The sequence below is a fragment of the Capra hircus genome (assembly GCF_001704415.2).
Source record: "Capra hircus breed San Clemente chromosome X unlocalized genomic scaffold, ASM170441v1, whole genome shotgun sequence".
NCBI classification, from domain to species: Eukaryota; Metazoa; Chordata; class Mammalia; order Artiodactyla; family Bovidae; genus Capra; species Capra hircus.
This window is the reverse complement of record NW_017189516.1, coordinates 34,396,412-34,408,432: the sequence shown is the minus strand read 5'-3', so window position 1 is coordinate 34,408,432 and position 12,021 is coordinate 34,396,412. Positions and strand designations below refer to the sequence as shown.

General features: G+C 37.5%; 1 protein-coding gene across 1 annotated transcript in view; it reads right to left on the bottom strand.

Moving 5' to 3' along the window:
• CFAP47 (cilia and flagella associated protein 47) overlaps nt 1-12,021 on the bottom strand; it is a 388,870-nt gene that overhangs the window by 106,667 nt on the left and 270,182 nt on the right. The window contains exons 25-26 of the mRNA XM_018043692.1: nt 5,911-6,022; nt 4,329-4,555 (exon numbers count right to left, since the gene is read on the bottom strand). Coding sequence (XP_017899181.1) covers nt 4,329-4,555; nt 5,911-6,022 — 339 coding nt within the window. The remainder of the gene's footprint in view (nt 1-4,328; nt 4,556-5,910; nt 6,023-12,021) is intronic.

Sequence of the window (12,021 nt, the reverse complement as noted above, 5' to 3'; positions counted from 1 at the left end):
AGATTGAATTTGTTCATTTCTTTAGACATACTATTGTTTAATTGGCATGAGACAACAGTAACATGTTTCATAGACTCAAGAGAGTCACCCTTTATTGAGAGATACTCAATGTCCCCTGCTCTAATCTTTTCAGTGTTGAGGATTTCATTGGCTCAGGAAGAGATCAATCCATTAGTGAACAGTCCACTAGAGAAAGTACTTCCCTCTGTGAGTTGAACCTTGTGTTATTTAACATCTACCTGTCAGCTCTAGTTCTTATTAGCAGTACACTTAGTCCCCTCTCTTTTGCTAATGACAATTTGGAGGGAAAAAAAATATGCTTATATAAAACTAGGTCCTACCCCTCCACAAATCTCTCAGTATCCCTTTCAAATAGGTTTGATATCTTCAGTCCATTCAAATATTACTTATACAATGTGGGTTAGAACTAACCCCCATGAATATGCTCTTCTAGATACAATTTCCTTCAATATTATCCTTACTGAAATGGGACAACAAAGAAAAACCCAGCTCCCCGAGTACGAACCAAGCAATATTTATTTTTATCTGGTCTCTCTACTGCTAAACACGTAGTACAGTCTAATGGTTAGACCAACTCTTCTTGAAGCCAGACTGTCTGCATTTATAACCTGACTCTAAGTAAGCTTGGCTAGGTTATTAATCAAAGCCATAAAGTCTTTATTTGTAAAACAGGGGCAATAATATTACATATTGCCTATCCCTAGTATATTTAAAGTATAAACAAATGCTAGGTCCTTGGAACACATTTTAAGTATTCAATAAATATTGCCTGTCATTATCATTGCCATTGTTGTCCTTGCCATCATCATGATTGTGATCATGCTACCACTACTCAACAAAACTTAGTTTTAGTTCCTCTGGCAGTTATCTCATTCACTGGGTTTGTTATCTATAAAATTCACAAATAACTTTTTTCTCACAAAGCCACACTTTATACCTACTTTATTTTGACAAAATAATGTATATGCAGAAAGGTAAATTAATTCATTTATATTTTTTATTGTTTTGATTTGGTCTATTTTTCTAGTTATTCTGAACAAATTTTCTATTCATATCAGTAACTAGTTCTTTACCCCAAAGTATACCATCTGCCTTCTATATCTGCAAGTCATTCAAAATAATATGTACGGATTCAGATTCTCTTCTTGATCAGGCTCTAGTTAGGTTCCTCCAAGCCCTCTTCTCAATTAGGCCTCAACTTTAGCCTATAGAAAATGCAGATTCTGAGCACACAAAAATGACTTTGTCCACCCCTCTCCCTCATACACACACACACAAGGAGACTAGAACACGTGCTAACAACGTTTCTAACAGCTCCAGTCATATGCCAAGGGTGACTCCAGTCCCCCTTAAAGTGCCTGTCTGGGAAAGCTCAGTGCTGCCATGCTGCCAGGATGAGTCACTGTTTGTTCCAGCCAAAATCTGATATAGGCACACAGGCTCCCCCTTCACCTCAGAACAGTTACTTTAAAAAGCTGGCAATTATAAATCCCTTCTTTAGAGATGTAAATCTACCACCCAGAACTGTCTTCTCCAGGACCTCAGAACCCTCTCTTTGAAATACAAAAGTTCAAGGAGCTAATGCACCCAGCCAGGTGGGTACTTAGTTCTAACTTGAATCACTACCTATCTCTGGTCATAAAGATTCCAGAAGTTTGTTTCTCTTTATAAGCATCAGTTAACAAGTCCAGATCACTGTGACCAGCTCCCTCCTGCTTCTTGTAAACTTCTGTATATCCCTGACACTTCTCAGGCTCCAGCACACTCTCTCTCCTGAGTTCAGTTCATGCTGGGTCCTTCTCCCTGATGCAACAGTTACTGAATAAATTCATCCTTGCTTTACCTAGTATCTGCCTTTGTTTCTCTTTGATAGTATCAACAGGTACTTACTTCGTGATTTGAAGATTTGAAGTGCACTTACATTTGACAAATACAAAAACCTTTTCTTTACCCTACTGAATCCTCACCAAAGGGATCTTTCAGATTTCCTTTTTAAAAATGTCAAATTTCAAAATTTCAATGAATTTCTTTGCCATTTATCCCAGAGTACAAAGTATGAGTTTTAAAACGTGAAACTGAGGAAGGTAATAGAAAACATTAGGTAACTCCCTTGTCAGCTCTGAATCTTTCTAGTACCACTGAGTATATCATTAGAGTTGGTTTATTAATGGCCAGGAGGATATGAATCCAATATGAGTTCTATGTGTAAAGTGCCAGACATATTCAAGTTCCTGACAAAAGATCCTATCTCCCGCAGTATATAAAGTAGATACATCATAATGCTATTACTTTATAAATATTTCAACGATTCAAATTGCATATGGCTGTATAATAAAAAATTAGACATGTCATTTTCTTTGGCAGAAAAGTAATTACTTTTATTCAATTAGATTTAGTTCTAAACAGATTTATTTCAAGGATACTTTTAGATTTTGTTATATAGTTATTTTATGTTATAACAGAGGACTGTAGACTTTCATTTATTCCATTATACATTTTCATGGCACTAAACTAAGAAATGAACATATGATCTGGAGGCTATACAGGGCAACAAAATAAGCCATGGATTGGGAGGTAAAAACCTAGGCCTATTTCTAATCTGTCACAAATCAGTGGTGTCACCTTGGGCTATTATCTTACTATTTTGGAGTCTTGGTTTACAGGTCTGTAAAAGTAAGAGGTTTACTATGTACTATGTGTCTCTGAGTGTTCAGCTTTATTTATTTTCCAGCTTTAAAATTTATCTCTGCCTCGATCTAGGCTGTAATCTCTGTCCTGTCAGTTAGGGCAACTTAGATCTTTTTATCCCTCAGTCATTTCCTGTTTTTTGTATTACAAGTGTAATTCTATCTTCTCTCCATTTCTCCATGGATTCAATGAAATAATGTGAAGAGTGCACATAAAAGCATTTGGGAAAAAATGTGTCAAATACTACATAAGGAGAGGGTACTTTTAAAATCAATCTTGTTTATCGTTCTACTGCAAAAAGCATTAGCATTATCATATTTCAAGAGTACAATGATAATTATGCTTGAAAAGAAAACTATGACTACCTGTATAATGGCAGAGAAAGATGTGTCTATATGTTCTGATGTGATGTAGCTGATTTTCTTAAACTTGCACATTCAACCCTTCTCTAGTTATTTTCTGCATTTAGATAGTTTTTGCTAAGAGAAAAGTGAAGGGAGTTTAGGGTTTGGAGAGTAGCTGGTGGAAGTAAGGGATTCTATTAGAAATGCAAGTCGGTAAAGCAGAACCTCAGGGCAGCATTCCAGCAGACCTGAAGAGGGACATAGTCTCTCAGGTCCAGGGAAAAGCTACAAAGGACGGATGTGCACAGGCCACAGGAAGCAGGCCTTCCTTGGGCACACGAAGAACAGCAGGGAGGCCTGTGCACAGGGTGGGATGGGAGTGAATGGGCTCCAGTGCAGACGCTAAGGTCAGGGAAGAGGATGGTTCAGTGGAGATGCTGGGGCTGACCAGGATGACCAGGAGGGTCATGAAAACTATTGTAAGCATGGTGGTTTTCATTCGGACACAAGTTGGAAAAGCCAGGGGAGAAAAGGAGCAAAGTACAGAGGTTTATATTTCAGAAGACTTGCTTTGGTGGCTCTGTGGACATTTGACTGTACCTTATTTTAATTATAAGAAAGAGGTCAAGCTATGATAATAAGAATCTACAGTAATAGTAACAAATAACAGCAAAGACATATATCTAGAAAGCACTATATACCAGGCACTATACTAAGCATTTTACATAATTATCTCAGTTTTTATCAATGACCATTATTTCCTTATTACAAATATAAAAAATCAAAGCTAGAATTTTGTTTCCCAGAATCAAAACTGGGAATTTTACGTTACCAGCTCACAGTCACACAGCTGGACAGTGCTAGAGTCTGGTATCTGACCCCAGAATTGATCCTCTCTGGATGAACAACAGAATGACCTAGGCAACTTTTAGAACATGTTCCCACTCACCCCCTTCTCTAGAACAATTCAATGTTCTAGAATGGGGTCTGGGCACTGGCATTAATTCTCCAGGGCCCGCTAATGTATAGCCAGAACTGAAAATTCCTGTGAAATCACCACCACAGTGTAATGCCTAAAATTACCTAGTACAACAGTTTGTTTCAGATTTATTATTTAATGAGGTAAAAACGAAAAAAGCTACAGAGCTGTCTTTGTGGGGAAAATCAGCTTTCATCATTTTCATATGTAGAAACATTGTTATGATTGAATGTAACATCTCTGTACGTTTTTAAAGATAGACTAATTTCAGCACGTCCTCTTTCTTCCATTCCTACCTCGATCTTGGTCAGTCCCAGGAGGGCAATGGCCACTCGGATGCTACTGCTCTCCAGAGTGCCTGTGATCAACCTTCTCTCATACTCTATCTTCGACATCTGTTGCTGTGCTGCAAAAGTCAAGGCCTTTTCCTTGGCTTCGTTAGTCAGTGGCAATTTAAGGTCCACATCCAAGATTTGGTGGAGCTTACATTTCAAATACAGAACCGGATCATCTTTAGTAAGCACTAGGGGAAGGAAAAACAATCATGATTGCAATGATCATGTATGCCCTTGATATTGTTATCCAGGGTGGACTTGGGAGGTCTGAAATATAACACTGCAGTTGCGGCCTTTATTAACCAGAGTAAAAATAAACAGGTAATACATTCTGGACTGCAAGGAGATCAAACAAGTCAACACTAAAGGAAATCAGTCCTGAATATTCATTGGAAGGACTGATGCTGAAGCTCCAATACTTTGGCCACCTGATATGAAGCACTGATTCCTTAGAAAATACCCTGATGCTGGGAAAGGTTGAAGGAAAGAGGAGAAGGGGACGACAGAGGATGAGATGGTTGGATGGCATCACTGACTCAATGGACATGAGTTTGAGCAAGCTCCAGGAGATGGTGAAGGACAGGGAAGCCTGGCGTGCTGCAGTCCACGGGGTCTCAGAGTCGGACACAACTGAGTGACTAAACAACAACAGCAACACATTTCGAGTAGTTCTAAATCAGTAATTTAAGGGTAAGTTTTCAGGAATTTAAGATAATTTTCTCTTTAAAGAGTTCTAGTCATTGGCCATTGTTCTCCTATCGGTGATTAGAAGTAAGAGGAGCAGAAAAATATGTAAAGAAAGATATCTCTCAAGGACTGGGAAGAACTGCAATTTTCTTTCAGTAACAACTTTATACTTTAAACTAGAACACTGCGTGAAAGTACAGGTTATATCATTAATATCATATAGGGCTTCCCAGGTGGCTCAGTGGTAAAGAACCCACCTGTCAATGCAGGAGACACAGGTTTGATCCTTGGAGAGCTCTAACTCTTTGTGATCCCAGAGATTGCAGCCTGCCAGGATCCTCTGTCCATGTGATTTCCCATGTAAGAATACTGCAGTTGAGTTGCCACGTCCTACTCCAGGGAATCTTCCCAACCCAGGGATCGAACCCTCATCCTTTGCATCTCCTGCATTGGCAGGTAGATTTTTTACACTATAATCCATGAGGTCTCTAGAGTCAAACACGATTTAGCAACTAAAACAACAACAAACAAATTATAATATATAGAATTTGGCACTGTAGCTATTTCCAAAATACTTGGAAAATGGAAAACTTTGCTGAGTAAATATCTGAATGCCAAATTTCAATATTTATCTGAAGACTAAAATAAAGATTTAAAAAGAAGCACCCTTGACATTTTCTTAAGTGTTAAAATGGTGCTCTATTCCATGGATGCAGACATATTCAAGTTAAAAGGGAGCTTTTGAAACTGTAATTATATATTGGAAAAATGTGCTGTGAGAGTGCTTAGGTGACTCTATGAAGAACAATACCATCCTTCAGCATTAGAAATTATATAAAATGCATGAATACTTTACCTTCTTCTGGAGAACAGCTATACTCAAGCGGAGATGAAGAATCCACTGGAAAGAATCTGGAAGGCAAAGGGATAATGCCTCTTCCTTCCAAAATATATATTAATTCTCCAATCTATAACACAACCACACAATAATATTAAATTGTAAAAGATCATGAAAAAATTAGGATAAATCTTTAAAAACATGCATGGTGTATTACTAAGCAACATACACCCTAAATGGGTGGAGAAAGTAAGGATTAAATACAGCCCTGCCATAGTATGAGAGAAATTGTGCATGTAACCAGAACACAGAGATGGATTAAGAAGGTCCCAAGGTGGCACTGACAGCAGTTGATCCTTACAGTTATAAATATTCTTGGAAGACTGCTAGCTTAAAACAATTAAACAATTCAAGCAAATGAGAATGAGAACAATTCAAGCAAATGAGAATGAAAGTAAAGAATGTGGTGAGGATTACATGAGGTAACAACAATTTTTGTCATTTTACTTGTTATCTAAGATACTATAATTTTTGGTATATTTTTATTATGTGATCAATATACTTGTATACCATTTATATATATGTTGTTTGCTCAAACACATCTTTAGAATAATCTCTAACCCTTTGCCTGGCACTTAGCAAGCACTTAAGAGATACATTTAAATGGAGTGAAAGCAGGCTTGCCAAATTTCATTTGCATGTAAATAACCTGAAAGTGAAAGTGAAGTCGCTCAGTTGTATCCAACTCTTTGGGACCCCATGGACTGTAGCCCACCAGGCTCCTCTGTCCATAGGATTTTCCCGGCAATAGTACTGGAGTGGATTGCCATTTCCTTCTCCAGGGGATCTTCCCAACCCAGGGATAGAACCTGGGTCTCTGCATTGTAGACAGGTGCTTTACCGTCTGAGCCACCAGAGAGGTCCTGAAGATCTTAGTAAATGTGGAAGATCTAGTAATTTTTACTAAGTAGACGTGTACTTTTCAAACATAAACCCAAGCTAGCAATTTGAATTTTTTTTGTATGTGTGTTACTACATACAGCTGAGTGATCAATACTAATGATATAAAGTTTTGAGATCCCACAAAGCCACAGGGTACAGTCAAAGAATTTTTTTTTTTCAGTAACTGGAGTGCAAACGTATCAGTTCACCAAAGAAAACAAAATATTAATATTTTACTTTTAACTTTTTTCTGTTTATTTTTATCTAAAAATCAGTTACTTTACCTAAAATGTAGTTAATAGAAGAAATTTTCATGTGTTGAGTTATGGGGAAGTCATTTGGGCTTGTATACGATTTGGCTCAAACTTTATGCTAACTAGAATAGCCTGTCTTATAGCCTGTGAAACATGAATTTTATATCTGCTTTAATAATTAAAGAATAAAAATCAAAATGGAGTAATTGTGGTTCAGGCATTCAAAATGCAGGTGGGTGGCTATTGTGGATATAGTTTGAGACAGTCCTGCATCACTGAGAACTTGAATCTTCTGAACCTTTTCAAACTCAAGAACACCACTGATGCTGCTGCTGCTGTGGATAAGTCACTTCAGTTGTGTCTGACTCTGTGTGACCCCATATATGGCAGCCCACCAAGCTCCCCCATCCCTGGGATTCTTCAGGCAAGAACACTGGAGTGGGTTGCCATTTCCTTCTCCAATGCAAGAAAGCCATTCTCAATACAGCTGCAACCTTATGGCTTAAAGGTCTTCTCTTATAGAGTTTGTAAGTGTGCAAACACTTGGGGCCCCAAACCAACCCTTGCTTAACAAGATCCTTACTTCTTGCCAGATTCAATACTAATTCTTGACAAACACCTTACGTACCTTTTTGATTTTTGCCTATTTTAGCCTCCTACATTTTATAGTCTGGGGGAACACTGTTCAAGTGCCTCTTGAATCTGTGTTCCAGGCTACAGTCCTCAGTTAGACTCAAGCAAAATTTTTTTCTATTCCTATTATAGACTGTTTATTGATGATTTGTGCAAACATAGTCTTCATAATAAATCAGACTTGGTGAATATAGAATTATAATAATTGTATGTTTTTTTTTCAATGTGTACCTGAATGAAACCAGATCTATATAGCTTTTCTACTTCTGAAAATGAATACCAACTCACAAGATTTAATACAAAAGGAGTAAACTGCTATTTCCCAAAATACAGAATATTTTTCTAAAATATAAATGATAAACATCTTCCTAGCCATTTATTAGTCACTTGAAATATCAATAACTATGACTCCATTCAATTTCACTTAACTCTACGTCTTAGACAATATATCACTTCTCAAAAAATTATTTCATCTAACTTGTTCACTTTCAAAGTTATTTTTTATTAAAAAGAAACAATGTAATTGAAAATGATGCCTATTCCAGCAAATTATTCATAAAAATCACTTATAGTATCATTTAATTATTTTCCTCCATTTTTCTAGAAATAAAATCAGACCAGCAAATAATACAAATGCAATAAAGAACTGTTTAAGGGAGAGAAGCCCTTTACATTCCAAGTCTAAAGGTAGTGACAAGGGAGATGAAATTATCTAACACACAATAGGCACTTGTCAATGTAAGCTATCTTAATAGTCACCTGTTAAACTTCCTTTCTGCTCTTATTACATATTTTCCAGTCTGCATATTTACTTGAATTTGCATTTTCCAGGAAGATGGCAATGCCTATTGTCAATTGTAAGAAACCCTCACCAAAAATATTTTGTTCTTTCTGTGTATCTAGTTAAACGGAGTTCTCAAACAATGCAGTTCATGCAATTTTACAAGAAGACCAGCTGTTAATGACCCAGAAGGAAAGAACACAACACTAAATTGGCAGTAAAGTTTTAATTCCAGCTCTGCCACTAATTAGCTGGGTAACCCTGGCCAAGTCATGGATGCCCTCCAGATACAAACAACCTCAACCTTAAAAAAAAAATCAAAAAAGAAAAGAAAAAACACACTTCTAGACAGAAAATCAAATCCCTACGTTGTTTCATAGGTCTTAAATTCTACTTATGCTCTCATACTGGACCCAGATCTTACTATTTTTCTAATTTGTGTGTTTGCATTGGCTGTACAATACTATATTATTTTGATAACACAACAGGCAAGTGAGACGTAAGCTAAAATTTTAAAATGTTAAATTCCATACACTAGAGAAAGATCATCAATCATTGGCTGTGACTCTTTATTTGACTTTGTAATAATTATAACATGAAGCTGACCAGTAAGAATAACTGCCATTCTTTTAAAGTACTATTTTTCATAGAATGACTGAGCTAAGAGATTCAGTGAAGGTGAGAAGAAGGCGTATAAAAAGATTAAATGCTTACACTAAAAAGTTCAGCTTTTTAAACATAATTTTAACACAACATTAATTACATGCCTGAGAGATTATTCCACAGACATTTTGAGAAGGCAACATATATTTAAATGGCATAACATATGAATTGATTGTTAATAAAAAAAAAACATGATACATTGTATGAAAACATCTCTCAAATAAACATTAGGCTGGGCCGAGACTCCAGAAGCTACTGTGGCAATGAGCTTAACAATCTCTTTTTGCCTTTATCACCATATTTTTCAGAAGTTTCTATTCACATTTTTTCCCACCAATTTGCTCTGCAAGTAAATTAAAATTTGCTTTCTCTGCAGGTGTGAACATCACTGAAATTGCCAGTAAGATTGATCTTCATATACAGTGCTCTCATCCCGTTCTTTTCCCCAGATTCAAAATCATCTCCTCTTCTTTCACCATTGCTTCCCACATTTTTTTGTTTGACTGCTATTAACAGAAAGGGAAAGTAGAGGGCTGTAGAGGATGGATGTGTATGGAGTAGTGTAATAGATTGCAAGTCTTCCAGCCAGTTTCTTGGTCTCCTAGTTTGCCTTTAACTCTTAGTCTACTTCCTGTTTTGGCTCCAGAGATGCTTTCCAAAGTAAAATAAAATCAGATCATGCCTACGCTCAATATCCTTTATTGGACTCCTGCTTTCAATAATAAAAATAAATTGAGTTCAGTTCAGTTGCTCAGTTATGTCCCAACTCTTTGAGACCCCATGGACTGCAGCACACCAGACCCCACTTCCCTGTCCATCACCAACTCCTGGAGCTTGCTCAAACTCATATCCATTGAGTCGGTGATGCCATCCAACCATCTCATCTTCTGTTGTCCACTTCTCTTCCTGCCTTCAATCTTTCCCAGCATCAGGGTCTTTTCTAATGAGTCAGCTCTTCACATCAGGTGGCCAAAGTATCGGAGCTTCAGCATCAGTCCTTCCAATGAATATTCAGGACTAATTTCCTTGAGGATGGACTGGTTTGATCTCCTTGCAGTCCAAGGGACTCTCAAGAGTTTTCTCCAACACCCCAGTTCAAAAGCATCAATTCTTCAGCACTCAGCTTTCTTATTCAAGTTAAAATTCAGGGCCCTCTTCATTTTTAGTCTGACTTATCCATTCAAGCCATTTTCTGTCATTTCCAACATTCTATTCTCAGAACTGGCAATTCAAGTATTCATGAAGTTTCATGCTTATACCTCACGTTCTTAGAATCTTCTCCTGAGCATACTTCTCTGCCCAAACTCTGCTTACTAGCAAATTTCTACTCATCCTTCTTAACCAAACTCCTCTATCAATCAATTAACCCACACTCTGCTATGCATTCTTCCCACTATTCCAGAAATGGTCACAATCTATGTTACAGAAACGAGTGGACATGTCTAGGACACCATGCATACAAGCAAAGAGTATGTCTTGCAAGGGGCATCTTACTGAGGGCGAGGTCATCCCAGCATAAGGCTGCATCCATTGAAGGAAGAAACACATTTTTCTAATTCTCATGACGGTGTCATATGTTCAGCAAGCATTTTTCATTAACCAGGAGGGAGCACCTACTTCAAACTAACACTAAGTTTCTGTGTGAGCTGTACCAGACTTATGCAAGTTGTCTTCTCCACTGAAATGTGATTCCCTTGTGTTCAGTATTCCTACCCTTTCTCTGTGTTTACTCTCTCCATGCCTAGAAAACTGGTTTTATATAGTTGGTGAATTAAACTCTGTTGGGAGGAGTGAATTGACTAATAAAATGAGATTAATTAGAATACGGCTTGAGGGTGTCAGAATTTTAAACTTACAATAAGTCATACTCCATATTCTATAGTTTTCTTCAAGAAGGAGAGGGTTTGAAACTTGTAACTAGCAGATAAATACATTCTGGAGATCTAAGGCACAGCAGAGTAATTATAGTCAACAATAGTATATGATAAACTTCCAAGTTGCTAAGATAATAGATCTTAATTGTTCTCAACAAAAAAAGAAACAAAATGATGTGATAAATGCATTAGCAAACATGACTGTAACAGGGCTTTCCTGGTGGTTCAGATGGTAAGAAGTCTGCTTGCAATGCAGGAGACCTGGGTTCAACCCCTAGGTCAGGAAGATCCCCTGGAGAAGGAAATGGCAACCCACTCCAGTACTCTTTCCTGGAGAATTTCATGGACAGAGGAGCCTGGGAGGCTACAGTCCATGAGGTCACAAAGAATCAGACACAATTGGTCCTTCACCAGAACATGACAGCAGTAATCATATTGCCACATATAAGTGTATCAAACCAACACAGTACACATCTCAAAATTATACAGTGTTATCTATTAATTCTATCTCAATAAAAAAAAAGGATGAGAAGGTCCATAAAATTAACATGGATTTGGGAAAACAGGAATTACTGTTTCTTCATATTCTACATGTCACTTGAAGTGCAGTCCCTGGCAGCTAACATTTTGGTACCCCAGAGGTATGTGGAATCTTTACAGAATAACTGGTTATATTATTGATAAGGAACCTAGAGGATATCCCCCTAAATAAATAACTACCACTGGGCACAAAATTCTCATTTTCAGATTTTCTTATTTTTTTTTTTTTCTAAAAAGGCTGTAGTGCTTAATGTATGCTGATGGTTTCACAGTAACAGGGGAAGTAGGGTAGGTGAGGTCAGAGGGAACCTTGTAGTATGGAGGGGCTCAAGCTCTGTCCATCTTTGTGAACATTTACCACTTTGGTGGGCTCCCCTGGTAGCTCAGTTGGGAAAGAATCGCCTGCAATGCAGGAGACCCAGTTCGATTCCTGGGTCGGGAA